Source organism: Triturus cristatus, chromosome 10, assembly GCF_964204655.1.
Source record: "Triturus cristatus chromosome 10, aTriCri1.1, whole genome shotgun sequence".
Lineage (NCBI taxonomy): Eukaryota > Metazoa > Chordata > Amphibia > Caudata > Salamandridae > Triturus > Triturus cristatus.
The window spans coordinates 1,054,508,062-1,054,533,845 of NC_140593.1; the positions used below are offsets into that span (position 1 = coordinate 1,054,508,062).

The following is a 25,784-nucleotide window of genomic DNA, read 5'->3' on the forward strand; positions in this document are numbered from 1 at the left end:
AAGACAAAACTTAATACCTCTATAGCAGCTTGTTAATATGCTGCCTTAATTGTGCTATACTGCACTAAGGAATAGCGCAGACAGAGAGGAACATGGGTAAGTGTTGGAAATTTGCCCTTTCTGCAAGGTCACCCCAGATGTTTGCCTCCTATTACTGAACCCATTTTTGTTCGCCACACGACTCTGCACACTTTATTTCTGCTAACCAGTGGTAAAGAGAGTGTGTTCTCACTCTAAACATGTTGAGGGTGGCATACCCCTAACTAGCACAATTAATGTACTTATATATCCCTAGTACATGGTACCCACGGCCTAGAAATTAAATTATAGTAGTGAGCCTGCAGCACTCATTGCGCCACCCACTACAGTAGCACTGTAAAACATGTCTCCAGGTATGCTATTACAGCCTGGGTGTGCAGTTTTAAAATGCCATTTTGACCGAACAAAACAAACCTTTTGCCAGGACTACATCTTTCTTTTTAATACATATAAAACACCCCCAAGATTGGCCCTAAATGCCCATACGTTGGAGTACAAAGTATTTAAAAGTAGGAAAGGTATATTTAGTGTTTTAGTTGGACTGGAAGTGAAAAACCTCAAGTCGTTTTTCACTGTAGCAAGGCTGGCTTTCCCATAGGCTAACACTTTTATCCCACTAGTACAGTTAATAAATGGGAATATAAATTTGGAAGTAGCTAGAAAGATGGTTTAAGGGCTCATCTTAACAGACATTTAAAATTCAATTTAATGGTCAAGTCAAATTTTATATCACTAGTTAGGAAATAACACTTTTAGAAAGTTGTCATTTTCCTGCCTATAAACAAAAGGCTTTCCTGACAGTGTCCATCTGTCACCTGATCCTTGATGGCTCCCCTGTGGTGAAATGTGTATTTCTCCCAGATATTGAACAAAGGGCTGGGGACTCCCTCCTTGACAAGGTGGGCTCTGGAGCTGTGCCTAGCTCCTGTTTGCACTTCAAAGGATGCCTGCTGAGTCACGGGCAGGTGAAGCTCACCTAGGCCTGCCTCCGCTCTAGTCAGGCTAACACCAAACTGTGTGAGGGTATAGGAACTGACCAGAACTGGTTTAAGGGTTGGACAAAGGCTTGCCCTCTACTCACAGGCTGACATTGGGCATAAAAGGGAACCCAACAGACCTCTCCTCAGATCACTTCTGACCTGTGGAAGAACAGAAGAGATTGGACCTGCTATTTGTGCCCTGAGAAGAGGCCTAAAGACTGAACCTGCTCTTCCTGTTGTACCCAGGACAAGGAACTGGACTCCAAGAGTCATAAGGATGATCTCCTGATAAGGGACACGACAAGCTTCATGAGGCCTTTTCCTGCAACTGCACGCTGACTAGTGGCAACTTGAACTGGACCAGACTGTTCTGTTGGCCTCTGCCTGACACCCCGTAAGTCTCTAAGTGCCTTTCCTGAGGTCTTGGGGGCTTCGGAAGTATATTCCTGTGATGGACTGGGACATAAAGGACTAAAATCAGAAGACAAAACCTTTGACAAGAACAAACCTAGTTAGTATAGCCAACACACGCGCCCTCACAGTCAACATCAAACGGCACTTCAGTCCCGTTCTACCACGACCACTGACTATAATTAGCACTTAGTGCTTCTGGGCGCTATTGCTGCTGAAATGTGGGTTTTTTTTTTACATCATCTGTTTGCCTTTATTAGATTTTTGTCATTTTGTTAATTAAATTGCACCAATTCGCTCTGGAATTTTTATTGTTTTGCATTTTGATTTTATAACCGTAATGGTACGGCATAAATACTTTATACATTGCCTCTAAGTTAAGCCCGACTGCTCTGTGTCATAGTTATCAGGGAGTTGAGCTCAGGTTTTAATTTATTGACTTTGAGGGTTCACCCTGACAACGTTTGTGCTCATTATCTGAGGTGGGTCCCTAACACCCCCCCACATCTAACAGCATAATTTCTAACAACAAGGAAAAGCAAGATTGTAACTGCTGCCTTCCATCACTTTACACTTTCACTAAATGTTAGTTGGATCTTTTCTTACAGTTTTCTTGGGTAACGAAAAGCCTAGTTAACACCCCAGCCAAAGGCTAACTATTTTGGGCAGGGCGCTCACCTTTGCCGACCCATTTAATATTCATATTGAGTGCAAGAATGCATGGGGAAAATCCAGCCCAGTGATTTATTTAGTTGTTGTGCAGCTGTTAATTTAGAAGTGAAACCTATGGATTTAAGCAGAAGGAGTAACAGATTTACATGCAGGGGCCTGGTTTTGTAAATGGGCACACACGCAAATACAAGCTATGGAAAGAGATCACAGAGGATTCTAAAATAAAAATAAAAGGGGCCATCAGTGGCACCGGTCTTTATCCTGATATTTTACACAGGCTGCAAGTTATAACATGAATGACGTGTAAACTAGCTCCCCCCAAAAAATAGTATTATATGTATATTCACTGGGGGGAAAAAAACAAAGGTTACAGGGACGTTATAGTTGGGTTCAGATTTGACTCATACAAAACCAGTGAAAGTCAGCAGTTAGTGACCTGAGCCAACTATAACTTACACCCTCACAATGCGCTGCTTAGGACCTCACAAATTACATCAATCATGACATGGGCAGTGACATCACTGATGACATCATCCACACAACCACTCACTCACCCACTCACGCTCTCATACAACTTTCATACACATACCCATATGCCCACAGAAGCAGTCAAATACCCATTCACAGACTGCTACAACTACTTCCAAACCCACTCACTCATCCATACAGCCACTCAAACACTCACTCACTCACCTATACTGCCATTTACACACTCAGTCATACAGCCACTTGTACAACCATACACCAATACAGGCGCTCACACACCTAAGCACTCACCCATACAGGCGCTCACACATCTAGGCACTCACCCATACAGCCACTGACTCACCCACCGATTCACCCACACACACACACACCCAGTCACACACCCATACAATCACACAGACACCTATACAACCACTCACACACCCATTCATTCACCCACACAATCACTCACACACCCATACAGCCACTCACACACCCACTCAATCACCAATACAGCCACTCACTCAACCACACAGCTACTCACACAACCACATATTTACCCATACAGCCAATCACACAGCCATACAGCCACTCACACACAGATACAGTCACTTAACCACTCAGATCACATATGTTAGAACTGCTATCACTTATTGGTAGTACAGAAAGAATAATAATTTAACTTGTGCAGTAGCTTAATATGTATCTTTAAGTCTCAGAAAAGTTTGCAAAATACTTACATTCACTGAATGGTGTCATCAGTGACATCACTGACCATGTCATGAGTGATGTAATTTGTGAGGTCATAAGCAGTGCATTGCGGGGGCATAAGTTATAAGTAGCTCAGGTAACTATAACTGCTGAATTTCACAGGTTTTGAACAAATGAAATCTAAACCTAACTATCACGTCCCTGCAACCTTTGTTTTTTTAGTGAATTTCTACATTTTTTTAAATTCTATTTCCTAATTATAACGTACCTGTAACCTTTGTTGTTTTCAATGAATTTCAACTTTCTAAATTTTTTTATTTCCAACTGTAAAATTTGAGATTGGGTGTGAGTGGCTGCATTGGTCTGTGAGTGGATGCATGAGCCTCTCAGTGGGTGAGTGAGCGGTGTGTGTAAGTGTCTAACTAGGTCTGTACATGGGTGCATAACTCTCCCAGTGGGTCTGTGAGTAGGTGCGTAAGTGTCTGAGGGGGTCTGAGAGTGGGTGCATAAGTGTCTGAGGGTGTCTGTGTGTGAGTCTCTGAGGGAGTGGGTGCGTGAGTGTCTGAGTGGGTCTCCGAGTGGGTGGGTGAGTCTCTGAGTAGTCTGTCACTACATGCATTCATGTGCGAGTGAGTAGGTGAATGTATTATTTTTTTTATCTCAGCTAGGTTTGCAACTTAATTACGACGCTCCGTTGAGTGTCGCAATGGATCCGCGACTCCAACCACATTGGAAAAAAACAGTTTGGGGCATTTTCAAACTCATAAGGGGTCCCTCAGTGACCGCTACAATGTACCCAAGGGATCAGGGTACCCCTATCCTGACCCCTTCTATAGTTTCCAATCTTTATTTTCATCCCATGGGACACGGTCCCAGTTTACAAAATGGCAGCTGCAACTTTCTACACAGGTAGTGGCCAGCCGATCACAGCTCTGCTCCTGGCACATGGTTTCGCGGAGCTCCGCGTAGCCGTTGGGATGGATCCGCATCCCTACATATACAAATTTGGATTTCTTTTAATATCTAAAAAACTACTGAACTCATTTACACCAATTCACAAAAAGGTTGCGGTCTGGACCAACCGCTACCTTTCCGCCAAATTTGGAGTAATTCCATTCAGCGGTTCGGGCTGTTGACGTGTCTAAAATTCCTATGGCACAAACACATTTTTTTACCCTCCCTTTTTTCTCAGCCCCGCTTGCCGGATCTCCCCGAAACTTTCCATGCACGACTAGTATAACCGTCACACTTTTTTAGGAAACTTTCGTGAAGATTCGTCAAACTGCATCAAAGATATAGACAAGTAAAAAAAAAAAACACTTTTCCTATGGAAACTAGGTCCGAACTACAACTACCTACTGGATATATAATTATTATTTTAGACAACAGGAATTACATTTGGCAATTATAACTAATCACACATATATTGTTGCTCTCTTGCACCTTATTTTCTCTTTTACCCTAAACCTTGTACATGTGCAATTGCCTGGTATGGTCTAGGCAACATGTTTAAAGTGTATTCAATACACATAATGCATGAGTTTTTTTTTCCTGAGGTCCTTTTCAGTGAAGAGGGCCATTGCATCACTAAAATGATAGGATTCAACTACAGGGGATTACAGAAGTATAAATACTATTGTAAACATCCAAACCAGCTACTGCGGTTTGGATACCTAAAAGGTAATACGAGTCGATATGAGAGAGAAACCACACAACTAGTTACCAAACCCTAGTCTACTTTTTCAGGTATGCTTACTTGTCCTCAAATCAATGTAAGTATTTTTTTTCCTGCATGACAGCAATAACTCAGTCTATCAAAAGCTGCTCCGAAGTTAACATTGCCAATAACTCGCCAGGTAGAAGATGAGAACTAGAAATTAAAAGATCAGAAAATATCATTGTGGTGGACTTGTACATCCAAATCCACAGATTTTCTGACCTCTCCAAATGTAAGTCTTCTTCCTGCCAAGACCTTCAAGGAGATAGAAGCGTAAAAGAAAGGATGGCCTTCAGCCCTCCCCATAAATTCTGAACTCTATATCAATATCACTCTATTTTGGTCGGGATGAGGTGTGAGATCCAAGGGAGCACAGATATATGGAGTCATACGCTTTGTCATTCAAATCACAAATTTCTAAGACACAAAAAGTAATGGTAAAATCTACGCTTTTTTTAAAAGGCAAACAACTTCCCAATAAAAGTGATCAAAACAAGAATAGAACAAACATTGGCAAAGCCAATAGGTCTTGCAATGGCTTTGTTTTTTTATTTCCTGATACGAGTTGGCTTTGTAAATGATATAAAAAAGTTGGCACAAAGTTAGCGCTGTAGCTGCTGTGCAACATGTTTGAAAGTGATGCAAAAAAAGCATTGGCAACAGTATGCATCCGGGGTGTCATTCAAGCTGAGTTAAATAGTTTTCCTGTGCACGAGCAGGACCTGCCAACTATTGCTGTGTGTTCCGGGTTTTTACAGCTGTGCCTCCAAGGCATGCACTCTCCCTGCCCTTCTCAGAACACTAGCTCCTCTCAAGATGTACTGGTGCGATCCAACAGGGGGAAGAAGTGTGTATATCGGACAAAGGATTACAGACTAGGTTGTGGTTCACATATGCAATTCGCAAATGGTGTAACTTGCCCATGGAAATGCAGACGTGATCTTTCTGAACTGAGCTGCCCATGGTCAGGTGCTGTACTCAGCTACTGCCTCCATATGATAATGCTCCCCACAGGATGCAGCGCAGGCGATGAAAGCACAGGAGAGTTTGCTTGTGTCTAAGGTCACCTGGTGAACGGAAGGGAGGAAGAGGAGCAGAGTGCAGTCTGCCTGCGCCGATTACACTCGATGAAGGCTTCCCTCCAGTCATTCACCGTCAACAAGTAACCATTGTATAGCTCAGCATTGTGACCTCGGTGCACTGCCACTGTTTTTTTAACAGAACAATACTATGCTAGATAGTTCCTTCTGTATTATACAGAGGTACGGCTTTCTGATGCTAGGGTGCAGTGTTGTGTTAGAAGCTTCATCCATTGGCAGGTGAGAGACTTGGCATGCTGGGGTGTACAGATGAGCCCCTAGCGGAACCTGGCGAGAGCACTGCGGCGTGAAGGCGCTGCTTCCACGACCAAGGGAAAAGATCTTCTGTGTTTCAGAAACCCGCTTTGCAAGCAGCCCTTGGCCTGGTTACCCCCCGGGCTGTTATACACAACCCGAGGGGGCTGCACATGTCGATTGAATGCCCAGAGTTCTTTTTGATGCATGGTATTTGAATGGGTGATGCCATTGCATTGATGGGCAGTAAAGGGGGTTAGTGACCTGGCAGCTGTGCACACAGCCCCCAGCCTCTTGCCCTGATGAGGTCTTTCTTTGGGCTGGTAACGCCATGGCGCTGTTATATTGACAGTGGAGGGCTCCTGCATGTGCGATTCTTTGTGTGGAGGAGGCGATGGTTGCTTGGTATTTTGTGGTGTGACACAATGTGTTGGTGGCACACAGAAAGGAGCGCTAGCCTTAGCCACTGACCAGCTCCCTGTGAGTTTTACCTTGTGGCCCGCTTAGTCTTTGCCCTCTGGCTTATAATGCTTCATATGTCCCAGGTTTCGTTTTTCCCCCCAAACTGATGTTATCCATGACTCTGAAAAATACTGTGCCCCAGCTTGTACTTAAGTGGCATTATACGCCTGAATAAGAATGGCAGCTGCAGTAGTCCCCCTGCTTTCAAACGGTAGGTGCCAGGCTTGTGCGACATGTTGCTGCAGTGCATTTTGGTACTGGCCTTGGCGCCCTCCCTTGACTGGCCTGGTGTGGTATGCCCCCTCTAGGGGAGACTGCATCTGTTTAGCATTGGTGGGAGGAGCTTTTGCTGTGCATACTTCATCATTGCTAGTTCTGCAATCCATTACCTATGGCTTATGCAAAGCTTAGGTTTTGGTCTGTGCTGCTTGTGGCTGGTATGGCCCGGTTACTGTGAGGAATGTGCGGGCGGACATGCCCGGCAGCTGCTGCCTCTAGAGGGAGAGGGGCTTTCTTCCTCCACACGTGTCCCAGCTGTTCCAGACCGGTCTGAGTCACCAGAACTCCTTCCGGAGTCTCTTGCTCCTCCCTGCCGGTGCTCCCTTGTCCTGTGATGAGGCCTGCTGCAATGTCCTGGGCAAGGCCTGTCCTGGACAGTGAACTCTCCCTGCCCTGTCGGTGATGTGCCAGAGCCACAATGAGGGTCTGCCCGTGGCCCTGTCTTTGGGCACGTGTTGAGGGGGTCCTTGCAGAGCTGTCGGAGCAGGCCGGCAGGGCCTTCAGTGCACCCAGCATTGCTGTCGCCGCAGGGCTCCTGCCCAGTCTTTGCTGTGCCCAAGTCACAGGGGGCAAGTGGAGTGACACTGGGGGACTGCCAGTGAGCTTTGAGGGCACACGTTGAGGAGCTCCTCGGCAGAGCTGCCGCAGCGTCGGAGCAGGCCGGTGGGCCTTCAGTTCACCGGCATTGCTGTGACCGTAGGGCTCCTGCCCGTAGCCCTGGCTATGGGCTGAGGGAACGTGTTGAGGGGCTTCTCGCAGAGCTTCCGCAACGTCTGAGCGGCCGGCAGGGCCTTCAGTGCACCCGGCATTGCGGTGACCACAGGGCTCCTGCCCCGGCTGTGCCTGAGTCACAGTGAGAGCCTGCCCGTGGCCCTGGCTATGGGCTGAGGGCACGTGTAGAGGGGGTCCTCGAAGAGCTATCGGAGCAGGCCGACAGGGCCTTCAGTGCACCCAGCATTGCTATGACCGCAGGGCTCCTGCCCCGGCTGTGCTGTGGCCAGACTGACACCGAGCGGCGTGGATGGGACAGTGGGGGACTGCCTATGGGCTGAGGGCACGTGCTGGTGGGGGGGGGGGCTCCTCTGGTGAGCTACCGCAGGGCTCCTGCCCAGGCTGTGCTGCCGGAGTCATAGGGAGCGGTGTGTAGAGTAAAGGATCGCCCGTGGCCCTTTCATGGATTGAGGGCTCTTGTGAGGGCCCCTCAGCACCATGTGAGCAGCCGGCAGGGCCTTCAGTGCACTCAGCAGTGCTAGTGTTAAATGCAGGGGCCCACATCCCACAGGGCCGTCCTCAAAGGCATCCACGCCGCTAGTGAAGAAACTGAGGTTGGATGCCATGAAGGAACATGGAGCGTGAGCTAGAAGGAAACGGTACATTAAAGTAAATATCGCACGAGGCTCTAAAGACCCTTGAAAGTATGGATAATAAAGTACAGTACAATTAAAACCCTGCCATTACAAGTGCTCCTGTCTGTGATTACAATCGACTGTCATTGGCATTAAACTTGTCTGGGTGTGGGCTGGCTCTACTATGACGGTGCCGCGGCAATGGTGGAACCGTGTTTGATGGTGGGCCTGGTCATACTGTGAATGCATTCAAACGGACTCGCCCTGCATTGCTGGTGCAGTGCATTCAAAGCTTCGAAAGGTCAGCCACAAGCGGGAAAGGGAAGCAACAATAACAAGTGCGGCCGCGAAAGTTAAAGCGACCGCGCTAATTAGACAAGGAATGTCCGGAATGCAGCTGGCACCCGGCCACGCTGCTGCTCGCTCCCGAGGCCAGGGGACTTAACGTTTAGAGAGAAGGCGGGACATGCACCCGCCTTTGGCCAATTGCGGGCTTTCAATTTTTGAAAGCCACACGCAAAGGCCAAAAGAATTTGACAAGCAGACGCACAAGCTTTCAGAAAGCTTTCTGAATGTCTGCAGTGATTCCAAGAGCAACGCGTGCGCGCTGCGCTAGGCGAGACCTAAAAATGAGAGGCAGTAGAAAGTGGCTAATGATATTCTGCATCTGGTTTTCGATTAAGGCATGGAAATTAACAGGTCTATTCAATATCTCATTTGTAAAGTATTATTGTAGGCATATACGTTCAATATTAGTATAATTGTTTATATTGCACGCAACAAAAACTGAATTACTTCTTGCCATTAAATTAGTGTTATGTGCACCGAAATGAAAGGTAGTTCATGTATCGCCCTCAGATTAATTATAGTTTGAAATAATCATGGTCATTTAAAGCAGGGCACTGCGCTAGGTGAATATTTGACTGAGCTATCTTACCAGGATTGGAACTTCTGACCTAGAGATTGATACCTGTACTTGAGTAACAAAAGCATGAAACCTCTGAACCCCCTGAATGGCGTTCAAATGTGCTATCTGCTTATCATCCCTGCAACAATTACATCAATCAACCGAGCTGTGTATTCAGGGGAGACCTGCTGGGTAACACACATATGTGGAGCAGATGCCTTAACCCTCTGACCTATCTTACAAGCTGATACACATTATTAACAGATATAGCAGTTGATAGTTAATAAAGCTAAAGTTTTGTGGAAATATGAGGCCAACCTGAAATCACAGGTTTGCCTCTGGGGCTAAATCAGCTTTGTATGTAGCCTTAAGTTGCTAAAGCAGTATTGGTATATTGGGGTATAATAACACTAATTATTTAGTAAGCCACAAAACTGCAAGATAGTGATCAGGAGTGCCAAGTAAAAATCAAACTCTCATTTTATTGTCATACCAAGCTACACAGACAGCTGACAAGCTCAACATCTCTGCCTACCTCATACAGCCAAAAAAACAACAAACAATTATTCATTCGATTAATGGCATTCCCAGATCTGCATACAATGATTGCCAATAACATGCGAATACATTCAATATCAACTAAATCAGATGAGTATACTGAAAGACAGGCTGACCTGAAGCAGAAGCACTGAGGCTTTGACAATACTGGGCACAAGATTTGGAGACAGAATCACATAAGCTTACCTCCTCCCATATTTAGTTGCAGATATAATGAGGTATAGTCTCCGAAGGCAGTCGATGGTCTCACTCCCCAGATCCTGGTTCTGAAGAAAGCCAGTGATGCGCAGACAGAACTTCTGCAGCTCTCCATCCTGGATCTCCCTTCAAAGACAAGCAGATTCATATGAGAGGATGCATCAAATGGCATCGAAAGGAACTGAATATATATATATATATATATATATATATATATATATATATATATATATATATATACACACATACATATACATATATACACACACACACACAGTCGCCAGTAGGTAGTTATAGTTAGGACCTAGTTACCATAGGAAAATCACAACATTCTATTCCCAATAACTTTGGCGTCGATTGACGAATTTTCGCGAAATTTTCAAAACTCGTGGGGCGCTCCGGTCCACTCCTATCTTGAAAGTTTCAGGGTGATTCGGGAAGTGGGGGCTGACAAAAATGGGGGGTCCCAAAACGTGTTTTCCCCATGCAATTTTTCATAGGAACCTTTAGTCGCAGCTACAGCCCTAACTGCTGAACGGAATTATACCAAATTTGGCAAAAAGGTAGCCCTTGGTTCAGAGTCGTGCCTTTTAGTTAAATGGTGTAAACCCGTTCAGTAGTTTTTAAAATATTAATAGAAAAAGAAAAGAAATATATATATCTGGGTGGAGCCTAACCACACACCTCATCGTGAGATCTGATTGGCTGTCAGCACTTCATCCAAGAAGTGTTGGCAGCCATCTTGGGACCAATATACATGATCGCACCTCATTAAAAAGCATTGCAGTTAATAGAAGTTTTTAAGACTTTAGTTACATTATAAATCATTTGTTGATGGTCCCATGCTCATTTTAGCAATTGTGGAGTGTTCTAAGGTGATTTTACCATGTGCAAAAGCCTTCTGCTGGGATATCATGAATCATGTTTGAGAGAAAACTATTTTCTCATGCTTTTCCCACAGAGGTTTGGAAGGTGATCTATAAGCTAAACTGAGAGCATATTTTCTGTAAATTCACATTATCTTTCTCAGTCATGTGAGAATGAAGTCTGACATTCTCAGTAAAACATGTACATCCAACAAGGGCAGAGACTGTCAGTGGATTCCTTTGTGTTCTACTGCAGCTTCCCAGAGTGTTCTAAAGAACAACTAGAGCGCTAATAGTCCTACTTATGACAAAAGTATTGCACACCTGAAGCCATCTTGAGTGGAATAAAGTGGTAACTCTTAAAACATTTAATTTAAAAAGGAACAAAATGAGGGGGTTCATTTTGCCATAGAAAGTATGATTAGTCCTGCAGAAAGAAAAATTAGGGCACATTTTGAGTGACTTCTCAAATCCTCTTCTATTTCATTAAAATATTCCTGACATGCAGACTGAAACATGCACTTTCAATACCAGCAGCAGACTTCCCTGGTGAGCAGTAGCTTTACTACAGTGATCTAATGAGCAACTAGAGTGCGAACATTCTGAATTTATGGCAAATGCGTGACACATTTGAATGCCTTCTTGATGGAATCAAAGTAAAAAACTGAAAGTTTTTCCTACTGCGGAGACTGTAGTAAATAAGGAAATTAGGAAACTTCATAACAAATAATTCTCCCAAGATGGCCACCAGAGACAAAAGAGCCCAAATGTAGCACAAATATCACCCAGATGTAGCCCAATGACAGAAGTGTGCAAAACACGTTTTATTTTTTGTGTTTTTGCAGTTTTATATAGTGCAGACTTGTCAGGTATTGGAGTGCTTTACATGAGCATTGGTTACATCACACAAGAACAAATTCATTTTGGTTGTAGACATGGGGAGATTAAGTGATTGGACCAGAATCACAGAATGTCAAGCTGAAGCAGAAACTCCAACCTGGTTCCGCAGTTGCAAAGTCTGCAGCTCTGGAAGTAACACCACATCGTCTCCCCTAAGTGCAACATTTCATCAAGTGGTCAACTTAATAAAAAAACAAAGATAAATAATTTAAAAGTGCTTTGTCGCTATTTGAAAACTCAGAAAATATGTCCTCATTTTAGTTTTTTAGAGCACTAACCATAATTTTGATGCAAATAAGACCCTCTCATATGTAATTTCTAAAGGAAATGCTCTAGGTATTACAGTTTTGATTACATCAAGATGACGTCAGGCGTTCCACACTTTTGTAATAAATATAGAATGTTAGCAATCTAGTTTTTCATTAGGATACTGTTGCGAGGCAGAGGCACGGACTCTGAAAATTGAAGGCAGGTAGGAGGGTGCAGAGGCAACAATTTGACCACACTGGGCAGGCATGAAGGGCAGTGGCAGCACAACAGACTATGGAGGGCAGTGGAAAGGGGGGCAGAGGCAACAAACCAACAATACAGGACTGGCAAGAGAGGCTGTGGCAATATAATAGACCATTGTGGGCAGAAGGAAGAGGCAATGGTAGTACAACCATACATGCCAACAGACCCGATTCAGCCAGGAAACGTCCAATGTTTTTAAGCCCAAATGGACTTTATTTGATCTGTCTCCTGTCAACAATCTCCTCTTTTTCAATGTAACTCAAAGGGGAAAATCAATACCCCAGTTTTTTTTCAAAATCTCCCTCTTACCAAGTTCAAAATGTTCGCAAGTATGGTACGTTGGATCATGGTAGGCAGGAGGAATTGGGGTAGGGACATGGACTCGGATAACAGAGGACAGGAGGAACATGGAGCGGTGCACCAAGCTGACCCTACAGGGCAGGCATCAGGGTTTGCAGCAGCACAATACACCACACAGGGGATGCGGGACAGGAGTGCAGCACAACAATCCATAGAAAGCAATAGGGAGGGGACAGGACCATGCACATGGACAACAGAGAACAGAGGGGAAAGAGGCAATGGTAGCTAGCTGACCATAATGGACAGACAGGAGAGAAAGCTGCAGCATAACAGACCATAAAGGGCAGGAGGGACGGACCAGGGGCATTACAATGGAACATACAAGCCAGGAGGGAGGGAATAGGGGCCTGCACATGGAAACAGAGGGCTAGGGGCAAGGGGGCAGGGCAGTAGCAGCAAGATGCCCATGGAGGTCAGGCAGGATGGGCACTAGAAGCAAGACACACCATGGAGAGCAACAGTGAGACTATGATGGCATACACACAGACCATGGAGGGAAGGTAGGAGGGGGTCAGGGGCAGCTAGCAGACCACACAGGGAAGGTGGGAGGGGCTGTGGCAGCACAGAAGACAATGCATGGCAAGCGGGAGGGTTAGTGGCAGCACAATGGCTATGATGGGCAAGAAGGAGGGTGCAGGGGCATGCACAAAGGACCATGGAGGATAGAAGGGAGGGTCAGGACCTGGGCACAGACAAGAGAGTTCAGGGGAATGGGCCTCACAACAGACCACACGGGGCAAGCAGGAGGAGCAGTTGCAGCATTGCTCCAACAGACCAGGGAGGGCAGAAAGGTGTGGCAGTAAAATGGACCATGGAGGACAGGAGGAAGGGGATAGGGGAATGGAATGTGGACAGGCAGGGTGGAGGTGGTAGGGACAGGTTACAGTCATATGACAATGCTAGGCAGATGGGAGGGGAGTGGCAGCTCAACAGAACACTCAGAGTAGATAGGAGTGGCAGGTCCATGGAACATGGTGGGCAAAAAGGATGGAGCAGGGGGCATGCACAGAGACATCGGAGGGCAGGGGGGAGGAGAATATGGGCAGCAAGCTAAGCACAGAGGCTAAGCAGGAGGTCAATGATGAGAGATAGAATTGGGCAATGGAGGGCAGGAGGAGTGGACTGGTACATCATGCTAAATGGAGGGCAGTGGCAGCACATCAGAACATGCATGGCAGGAGGGAGGAGGCGGGTCCATGGATTCAGACAACAGAGGATAGGGAGGAGGTGGATGGGGCAGCAAGCTAACTGTTCAGAGAAGGCGGGAAGGCCAATGGCAGAACAACGGCCACACAGGGCTGTAATAAGGGAGCAGGGACATGGACTTGGACAATAGATGGCTAGGAGGAGGGAAGGCAGGAGCAGCAAGCTTGGGTGGGGGCAGCACAATGCCAGGCCCTGCTTCCAACCCCCCACCATCCATTGTGATATGCATCTTACTTAACGTTTAAGAAAAACAAAAAACTAGAAATTTGCTGAAAAAAACAAAGATTACAGGGACGTTATAGTTAGACTCAGATTTCACTCGTACACAACCAGTGAAATTCAGCAGTTATAGTTACCTGAGCTAACTATAACTTACGCCCCCGCAATGTACTGCTAATGACCTCAGACATTACATCATTCATGACATGGTCAGTTACATCACTCATGCCATCTCAAATGAGCTGTGAATGGAATGGAACTATAATCGCTAGAACTTTATTTAGGGATAGTGTGTGTATATTAACACCCCTTTTTTTCTTTTTCTTTCGTGTAAAAACCATTATAATGCGCAACGTGCCCAGATTAATATGGCCGATAGCCTTTCACTTTAAAGTAATGTGTAGTCCATTGTTAATGTTGATGTTTGCAATTCTAAGTATGTTTATTTTTAATAAGTCACGTTGACGAACATACAAGTATGGCGGTCACGGGGCAAGATATGCTGAAATGACATTGTGTGCATATTAACACTTGTTTTCTTTTTTGTATCAATTCCTGAATTTTCACATCGTGACCAGGCCAATATGGCCGCCAGCTTTTTGGATTAAAGTAATGCACTGCTGATGATCTCACATATTACATCACTCATGACATGGTCAGTGACATCACTGATGAAATCACTGATGACATCTCAAATGACATCACTGATGACATCATCTATGTGATCATCTGATGCACCTCCTCACATCCTAAAATACAGACTACCATTCTCGAAACCATAGACACACCAATACTAGTACAGCTACAATATTCTGTGCACTATGCATGCAGACCTCTAATCAGCTACATAGCTTTGATACAGTCTTTTAAATACTCAGTTAGTACCTACGCAGTCTAGGAATCCTTCTTTCTGTCCCATGCACTTTTCCATTCAACCATCCAGCACTATCCACGTATCCTATCACTCTGCCAATACCTAAGCACTAATAAATTTAGCATGCACTCTTTGCAGCACTGAAATTACTCCAGTTATTAGTCATATACTTAAGGAATGGCGTAGTCAAAAACACAAGTGCAGGTACAATATTTTGTACACTATGCATGCACACCTCTAACCAGCTACAAACTATTGATACGCTCTTCTAAACACCCAGTTAGCACCTATGCAGTGTAGGAATCCTCCTGTCTGTCCCATGCATTTCTCCAATCACCCATCCAGCACTATCTACTTATCCTATTACTCCACCAATACCTAGGCACTTATAAATTCACTATACACTCTGTTCGCAATTCTGTCATTATTCTAGTAACTAGTTATGAACTTATGGAATAGCCTAACTACTAACACAAGTACATCTATAATATTTTGTGCACTATCCAAGCAGACCTCTAACTAGCTACATACTATTGATACACTCTTCTATATACCCAGTTAGTACTCATGCAGTGTAGGAATCGTCCAGTCTGTCCCATGCACTTCTTTAATCACTTACCTACCACTATCCACTTATCCTATCACTCCACCAATACGGAAGCACTTATAAATTAAGTGTTCACTCTGTTTGCAGCACTGTCATCATTCCAGTTACTAGTGGTATTCTTATAAAATGACCTAGGCACCAACACAAGTACACATAAAATATTCTGTGCATAATCCCTACAAACCTCTAAGCAGATACACACTATTGGTCCACTCCATTAAATACTGAAGTAGAACCCATGCAGCGTAGGATACCTCCTGTCAGTCTCATGCAATTCTTCAATCACCCATCGAGCACTATGTTCTTATTGTACAAGTCTGCCAATACCTAAGCACTTATGGAGCAGATTTACAAGCACCCTGTGCCACCAGTACGTCAATATTTGTAATGTAGTGACGGCGCCAGGCACTCCTTCATATTTACAAGGAGAGGAAAAGCCACCCTGCGTGGGTTTTCCTCTACTTGTAAATACGACCCCTTCATACACAGAACTTTGCGTTGAAGGGGCGTCCCATAGGTGTTGCTGTGGGTGTTCCCACGCTACACCCATAGAACAAGACACATCTCCCGATTTATGAGAATCGTAAATCTGGAGATGTGTGTGAATGCTGCGCCATCCTAGAGTTGGTGTAGCAAGGCACAACGAGGAGAATGGTTTTCATTTCTCCTCATTTTTTCCTCTTTCAATGCATGCTGCATTCCACAGCATACATTGAAAGAGGAAAATGCCTTTACTGATTGTTTTTGTGCAGGAAGGGACACCTTCCTGCACAAAAACAATCTCCACACGACACAGACATCCTTGCACCATGGTGCAAGGGTGCCTGTGTCACCGTATGGCTGCAGTTTGTGCAGCAGTGCAGAGGGAAGCACAGAGTTGCAACATATTCATGTACATATGTCACATCCCTGTGCTTCGGAAGTGCCACAGTGCAGTGCAGCTAAAGAGCTTGCAGTGTCCCCTCAAAAATCTTCACCTATAAATTCACCATACACTACTAATGCATTCTTTCAGTCAATCATGCTGTATACATATATTCAACCAAACTTTCACACATTACCTTGCAATTATAGTTCTTTCTTTATCAAGATAAGGTTGTTCTCATAAGAACTTTTTTTCTTTGAACAATTTTGTATTTTTTTGGTGTTTTTTCAAAAAATGAACAAAAAAAAGGAACGAATAAAACAGGAAACATTTGGAATTACTTATTCCAAAAACAAACAAATTAACAACGATGGTTGCGTTGCGCAGTTGCGCAGCACAAACTGCATCCACCGACTGCTCACCGAAGCATATAAGTTTCTTACACTTCACGCAGTGTTGCTCGAGAAAGGCAAATTCTGGCCTAATGTCCATTGCAGGTGTTCTTGAGGACGCTCCAGATGTACTTGCCACAGCAGGTGAGGGGTTCAAAGCAGCTCGCCTCATTTCCTCCCGAGCAAGATTGAGAGGATGTGTGGTCCAGAGATGCTTGTACATAGAAGCAGTGCCACAAGAGTATTTTTTTTCACTGCCTCTTGGACAGGACTCGGTCACAAATTTTGCACGTCACCTTTCTCGCATTTACTTTCTACTCTCCAGGTGGAAAAGTGAAGAATTACCACACGACAGATTCCGGCCTCTGTGGACATAGTGCCTCCTGCAAGAATTCTTCTTCAGAAGATACTTCCTCCTCCTGCTGCTGCTGTCCAGATGCCATTTTGTTTGATTTTTTTTTTAACACCAATAAAAACAAGCAAAAAGGGTTCTTGTAGGAAAAGAGATGTCTCTCTAAAGATGCTCCAACAAGAATGATTAAAATGGGTGGGGTCCTTCAATAGTTACAGTGGGAAATGTTATGAACCAATGAAATCTTTTTTTTTTTTAGGTCACATGGGATCCGCGCACTCTGCGCTCACGAAGCACGCACCCGACTTCGCGAAAATATATTTAAAAATAATATAAGTTTATTATAAGTACAAATATATTATTTTTATGAATATCTTAGATAGTCTCTTGCCCTAATATGTATATTAAAAACACACATACATATCATTTTAGAACATAAAAAAAATTTGCGGCAGTCGCGCACCAAGCGCACCCCAGCACGTATATGACGTCACGCAGGACCAGCCACTGCGCAAGCATCGCGTACTGTAATGCGCATGTGTCGTGAATGCGTGGGAGCAGGAGTCGTGGACTGGTCGCATACCAATCACGCACATCACGTAATATTAAATGTATATGATTTAACTGAAAAACACGCAGTCGTCGCACACCGTACGCGGATCCTTCACAAGGTTTCTAAAATGGCGGCTAGAATCCGCGCACCCGTGATGTGTACGCTTTGGGTGCGCGACTGAAAAAAATAAAAATAATTAAAAAAGAAAATAAATATTTAAAAAAAAAAAAAAAAAAATCAAACAAAAAAGGGAACAATATTTCAATTTATTTGTTTTGCTATTTTCAGCATATATAATGTTATTTAATGAATAAAATATTTATAAATAAACAGTTAAAAAAACTGTAGAAAATCAGTACAAAAAAATAGGTATAACTACTATTACACTTAAAAATTTGCATTTAAAAAACCTTTCAAATTCACTGAAAAAAACATAGGTTTCAGAGACGTTATAGTTAGAAATTAGCATTTAAAAAACCTTAGAAATTCACAGAAAAAACCATAGGTTTCAGGGGTGTTATAGTTAGCTGGACATTTCACTCGTACAAAACCATAGAAATTCCTCCGTTATAGTTAGTTCTGCTAACTATAACTTGCGCGCCTGCAATGCACTGCTGATGTCACATATTACATCATTCATGACATGGTCAGTGACATCACTAATGACATCATCCACGTGTCAATCGGATACACCTCATCATACACTAGTATAACCTTTCATCACTCACTGTAAAATACAGAGTACCATATTTGAAACCATTGACACACCAATACCAGTTACTACATACCCACTCACTGATTCCTACGTCTACACACACAACTACCCATTCAACAACAGAATCACTTATACAGGTCGTCACTAATTAATAGAACACTATCAAATGCACTTATACACATATATAGACATTGACACATCAGCAGTCCTCTTAGTCGGTTATGTAGTCATCCTACTCACTCATGAAAAAAATTAATCACACTTACATTTACTCACTTACACAAATATACACACACACACAACACCTCATTTATTCAAACACATATTAACTATGAGTTACTATGTTAAACAAAATCACCATTACAATTATACACTCATTCATATAGTTACTCTCACAATCACTGACTCATATATACACCAACTCTCACATACAATGCCTTTTATTTTTTTACTTTGTTGAAGATGTACAACTAAAACATATATTCGCTCACCAACACACAAATAAATTCATTCAGTCACCCAAACAACTGTTTCCACATGCACTCTAAAACCTATACACCTAGTCAATCAACCATTCACACATCTATGCATAGAGTTACACACACCCCATCCAACCACACACAAACTCAGTGTCCCATACAAATACTCACCCAACTAATCAATAACTAATATACACACTCAAGTAGTCAGTGACCAACTGATGCAGCATGTTATACAACAGAGACAGTGATGCACACATTCACATAGTTTAGTTACTAATCCATGTATTAAGTGAGACACTTTTAATTACTCACTTAACCCCTTCAGCGCTGCGCGGATTCCCCCGCGGTGCTGAAGGGTTCGAGCGCGGGCGGGGCCATGACGGAACGGTTCTGTCATGAGCACAGCTCAACCGATGCTCATGACGGAACCGTTCCGTCATGGGCATGGAAGGGGTTAAACAGACAGTCACACAGCTACTAAATCCTCCATCCAGTATATCCACTCAATCTTCAATACAGATTGGTATATACATAATACATATTTAAATTTCAAACTAAACCACATTCACTGGATGAGGTCATCAGTGATGTAATTTTTAGATGTCATCAAGGATGTCACTGACCATGTCATGAATGATTTAATATGCGACATCATCATCAGTGCATTTCGGCGCGTGAGTTATAGTTAGCAGAACTAACTATACCGGAGGAATTTCTATGGTTTTGCACGAGTGAAATGTCCAGCTAACTATAACACCCCTGAAACCTATGGGTTTTTTTCCTGTGGATGGATGGACGGACACACACACACACACACACACACACACACACACACACTAAACTGCTGATAAGAACATACTGCTTTTTCACAGAAATCTCATTGCAGCTTTTAAAATTGGGTTACATCTAATGAAACGGACAACAAAATGACACTACATTAAACTCCACTACAAATCTTTTCAATTACAAGGTGGCAATAGCGCTGCACAAAGTGGAAGGGAAAAACTACAGGAAAACTGTTTCCCAGCTTTTCCTTTCAAGTCAGACACAAATAACCACGTACAGGAGGTTATGTGGAGGTTTTGAAGGACATTCAAACATGATCCACACAACTGAACATGTAGCAATATCAACCCCAATAAAAGCATTAGACTCCGTGGCATGATGAATAAAAGACAGGGTACAGGCGGACTGGGTACAGAGGAAGGGCGATCATATAGTTGCTCCTCCGGAGTTATCAAATACCTACTTGAAGAGTTCTGCTACATTGCGAGAACCTAATACCCTTGCTGGGAACTTAAGAAATAATGTTTTATGGACGAAAGAGATGGGGAGACAAACAAACAGGGAAATAAATAACCTCAGAGAATTAAGAAAACAAAAAGGTGCCCATCTCTGAAGAGTCTGGTAAAGAAGTCCTTGCAGTACTTTGGGGTCCATTATTTCAATATCTTTGCTCCAGGATTCTCAAAATCTGTATCAGTGACTCGACTGCTGCAAATCAAAGACTCTTGTGATCCAAAGATGTCCTCATAGGAATACAGTGAGAAATGACCACAGGCGTTTGACAACAATACAGAGTACTGTGCCCAAATAAAAGACTTTCCCAAACTAAAGAAGAATTGGAGGTGATGGATGTTTAGCACTCGGACAACCCCCTACAACCTACCCCTTTTGGCACCATAGCCAGGACCACTGATTGATTTGAAAATTTGTAGTGCACACGAATGCCCAAGGGCGTCTTGGCGCGAAGTCGATTTGATGTGGTCTTACGTGACAACAGAGACCAAGTTATGGAGCTGGCTGACTAAATTATATAGTAAACAAGCATCTGCAATGCAATAGGTCTCGCAATTATTAGAGTTAGAGCGATTGGTACTGTATATGATTATGTTTATTTCTTACCTAGGGCAGCTATATAGGAATGAGAACCCGGTACGGCCAATTCTGCCATTCATGTTTCCGAGATATAGAACAAGAGCGCTACTAAATGATATGAGATATTTAGTGGTCTATTATCAAACTATCTACCGTACCAGGGGCAATTTAAACAAAAAAAAACATATTCCTATGAAGAAAAGCATTTTCAGAAATCGATAAACAGTCATACTAAAATTTCCCCACCAATCCCGTTTCCCGTAAATGCTCTTAGGGCCTTACTACTTTTCAATACCATTGACCCCCGGTTTAAGTCATTTTGAAAAAATCATCTAGATGCTCAAAATACACATCAGAAATTTTGAAAATTCAGGAAAAGTACTTAAAGCCACATGCTCCCATAGAATTTCGAAATTATGAAAATGTCTCACATAAGCAATCTGAAACCTTAGCAACTATGTGTATACTGACGCTCAGATGTATTAGAGAAATAAAATCTGCCCTGCATCGGTTATAATAAGCATAGTAGTTGGGTATAGAGCACTGTGCAGAATAAAACACGCTGCAGTGAAGAGTATCAGGGCTGAACATACTGCAGTGGAGAGAATGAACACTGCCATAGAGAACAACAAGCACACAGACCACTGGAGTGAGGTGCATCAAGAGCATTGAGCAGGATAGGCACATTAGGCCAAAACACACTGCATTGAAGAGCATCGGGCTTGAGCAGACTGCAGACAAGAGCATCCGCAAGGAAGCATAGTGGTCACACGAAGCAAGCATACAGCAGAGTAATACATCCGGCACAAAGCTCGCTCCAGTGAGTGCACAGAGCACTGCAGTGAAAAGCATAGGGACTAAATACAGTGCAGTCAAGTACACCAGACACAATGAACACTGCAGTGAAGTAGATTAGACACAGCGCACAGAGCAGCGAAGTATAGAAATCACACTACAGTGGAGTAAATCGGTAACAAGGTACAGTGAAGTGAATTAAATCAGACAATGCAGTGCCAGCAGATCACAGAGAGAGAAACATTGCCGATAAACACAAATCACAGCACCAACAGAAGGCACATTTTCCTAAATCTTCTACAAGTAAATCAAATGAGTAGAATCTCCGATATTTGAATGCTGAAGACAACCGCAAAATAGAAGGTAGCAGAGTGCCAAGTGAAAGAAAATAAAACATTGCACCTCTATTTTGATTTCCAGAAATGCCGCCCATCCACTTTCCAAAGATTGAAGGCGCACAGCAGCCCCCTAGGAAACCCGCATCTCAAAATTCCCACGAGAAGGGACTGCTCACACGGTGCACTCCAGCCTTCCCGTACAGGGTCCCGGAGGTCTCTACTTTATTGAAATTAATCACACTTGCCCACCTTCTGTGGCAGTTAAATAGGGCAGATGTCTACAGTTTCAAAAACGTCTATTAGGATAACAAGCATTGGCATAGCCAATAGGTCTCGACTTTGGGACCTTAGAAGTGTTTAGCCATGCAACAGTTGATGTTGTTGCACCAAGGATATTGTGCTGCATAACTGAATACTTATAAGGTCCCAAAAGCGGGACCTATTGGCTATGCCAATTGCAGATTACTGAAAGTATCAAGATATTTTTATGTATAATATGGGTGACTGAGTGATGGGACCTGTATATTGTATTAAATGTTGTTGTTAGTCTGAGAAGTCTACATAAAATTTTACCTGTTTTTTAACAGTTGATAAATGGACGGGACACTGGGGAAAACAGAGATGCTCCCAGGATCACACAGGGTGGCTTAGTATGAAGTGTCTGGCAAATAGCTTCTACATTTTCAGACCAGAACCAGTTGAGCCCTTATTAACATCCCTATTCCAAATCGCCAATGAACTGTGCACAAATCGACCAGGCATATATAGGGAATAGAAGTCCAATAACAAAGCAGTGTTGGATCCAATGAAATGCGTCTTGTTTGAATTAACACAAAATTGAAGTTAGAACAAATCTGCAGACAGTGAAACTGAATTGCATGTATTTAAATGGCTGGAGATGAAACCACTTATGTCTGTCGGGAGTGTGAAAGTGCCCCCTTTACAAATTCAATGAACACGTGTGTTTTAATGCAGCTGCTGATTACACTTCCTGGAAAACTGGCATTTTGTAGATGCAATAGTAGAGGAGTGGAGCTGCAGGCAGAAGTGGAGCCCTGAGTGACACAAAGCTTTCTGGCTACCCTGAGCACACTTAATTGCAAAGCGCTCACTCCTCTTTGTGCAGGAGTAGTGGGCGCTACAGGCTGGAGTCGGAATTCTTGTCAGGGGTATCACTAATCAAAGGCTGTGTCTGGTAAGCAGCCTGGCCGGCTTTCCAGATCAACAAATAATTGAAAATGTAAGGACAACACAGTTCAAAAGGAAGATCGTCATCCCTGTAAAAAAAAAATTTAAAAAAAAACTCCACTGTATTTCTCAAATATTTTCTGTGTATAGTAGATTCAGAAGTGCGGTATAACCCACTACATATAAATTAATGAATGCGACAAGGGAGGTCAGCCGTCAATGTAAATTTTAAGTTATACTGTCAGAGTTACTTTTATGCAGTTAATTAACACAGTGTCACAATCACGGAATGTGTAAGCTATAACAACAATTTATTGAAAGTTTGAAATGACTTAATGCTGATTTAGGGACGTCTAATGCAATATCTGACACTTTAGCGATAGCAAACAGATTTAAAACAACCCATTTCTAAAACAAAACAAAAATAAAACAGAAGCGCTGTAAAACAGTCCATCTGCTAGCAGAGGCGCCTATGCAGACTGTTTGTAATAAGAAATAGAATCCGTCTTTCCCTGCTGCAAAGGCAAACTAATTATCAACAAAACATTCTTCAAAACAGACTCCACGTGCGCCTCGTGCTGCAGCGGGAAGAGAGGCGCACCCGCGAGTGGTGCACGCGCACTGGCGAGAGCATCTGCTCTTTTTCAAAGCACATGCTCGTGCTTGTGGTGCGCTGCTGCGCACTCCCACAAGCTGTATTCCGCCACAAGCACGAGTATGTGCTTGAAAAAAAAGAAAAGAAAAAAAAAAAAAAAAAAAAAAAAAGGGAGCTACACGACGGCAAAGGTCACCAATGCAGCGCATGCGCGCTGCATAGGCAAGACCTAAAAATTACGTAACTTGACCTTTAGACCCGATGAAGACATCACAGGAAATTACATCACATGACACTGGACCCAGAGAAGAGAAAACAAGAGTAACTTGTGACTTACCGGGTTCATCAAAATTAAATGTCATGATTTAATAAGTTACGTTTGAGCATAGAGGCCGGCCTTAACCTCACTAACACATCAGCAATCACACTAATGCTGTGTAGTGCTGTCAGTTAGTAACTCCAGGTAGGTATTTCAAATGCCATACGAATTTCAGATCAGTGTCAGTAATTCCCTTTTTGTGTAGGCAGCTGGCTTTGACCTTTCAATGACTTCACTATACAGCTTTTGTAAGGCAGTTAGAAGGATGACTGAGACACCCGCAGGCCGTAATTCTGCTGAAAAAAAGCTGCAGCCTACTTCCTGAATTGCTAAGGTTAGCAAGTATGACAAGCAGCTTAAGCTATCACAAAATGTAGCAGGGTTTAAATGTGTGCACATTTGTGTGCACATCTGGATGCAGTTTGGAAATGACATGGCTTCTTTACCGCCCTGTGGCTGCATCCACATTTTAGTGAACGTGTGAATGTGGCACCACAGAGTTTAAGCCTTTGAACGTAGAAGTGCCAGTGTGCTGTCTGGCAAGTGGTGGACTTGTGACGAGGGTGCAAAAGATGCCGAAAACAGATCACTGTGATCCATTGCTACAATGCTTGGAGTGAGAGGGACCAGGGAATCCAAACAAAAAAAATGGCTCTGTGGTACCACATTTCCACTTCTGAGCTCTCGTTTAGCAGATCAGCCTTGATTCGGTTCAACCAGCACACTTTATACCTCTGAATGCTAACGGGAAAAAACAAGACTGTATCCTTGTGGCACGAATCTATCTGATAATCCCGGAGGGCTCACAGCCATCACCCTTCCCCATGTCAAGTGGGGGGAACTTCTGTTTCAATCAACAACATGTGGCATGCGGGGAATTACAGACCTTGGCACGCTGAGACTTTCCTGGGTCAGTGCCCATCCAATCCAACCCACGTTTTTTCATTGCATTCTGGAACTTGTAGTCCCATCTATCTACAAGTTCCAGAATGCAAAGACAAACTGTACTTTCTTGGATACGCATGGGTAGAGTTGGAAAACCTGAGAGCCCTGGTGTTATAGGGTGAAATTACCGGCGCAGCAATATAGCGTATAACTCCGAGCCACCAGTCTGAGAATCTCTGGTTACACAACTGGATGTCGCTTGCCTTGCTCAGCCTTCAATGTACGCGCTGCAGAGGTCTCTGACTCTGTGGATTGGGAAGGTATCTGAATGCTCGGTGGAGGTAGTAAGAATGCTGTGGAAAGCGATGTGAAGTCTTATGACGAAAGAGCAGTAATTTTTTGTATTTTTAAGAAAGCCTATTTGTACACTCACATTTACTTCGTGGACAAACAAATCTGTACAATTTACTACATTTACACCCACTGAGTATTACAGTTTGCAGAAAACACACCAGCTGAAATAATCACAACTCAGTGAAAACAAAATTCTATGTCAGGACCGGAGGCTCCGATTATGCTTCTCATTTCTTTGCTTTATTAGAATAGCAGCCAATAAAAAACCATCTTTTTTTATTACAAACTACAAATCCCATGAATCTCATATACCACAGTACCATAGAGACGATCACTATATAGAGTCCAGCCGCGGCAAACACCTCTTTCTTTGCTGCTCCGCAGCCAGTTAAGTGCCTCTCCCTTACTACTTTTGTTATGACTGTGGTGTATGGGTCTTGGGGGCACTG

At 43.5% G+C, this 25,784-nt stretch overlaps 1 protein-coding gene across 1 annotated transcript in view; it reads right to left on the bottom strand.

Moving 5' to 3' along the window:
- Positions 1-25,784, bottom strand: part of AP5Z1 (adaptor related protein complex 5 subunit zeta 1) — a 110,186-nt gene that overhangs the window by 74,180 nt on the left and 10,222 nt on the right. Inside the window, exon 2 of the mRNA XM_085629185.1 lies at positions 10,068-10,205. Within this exon, the coding sequence (XP_085485311.1) occupies positions 10,068-10,205 (138 nt within the window). The remainder of the gene's footprint in view (positions 1-10,067; positions 10,206-25,784) is intronic.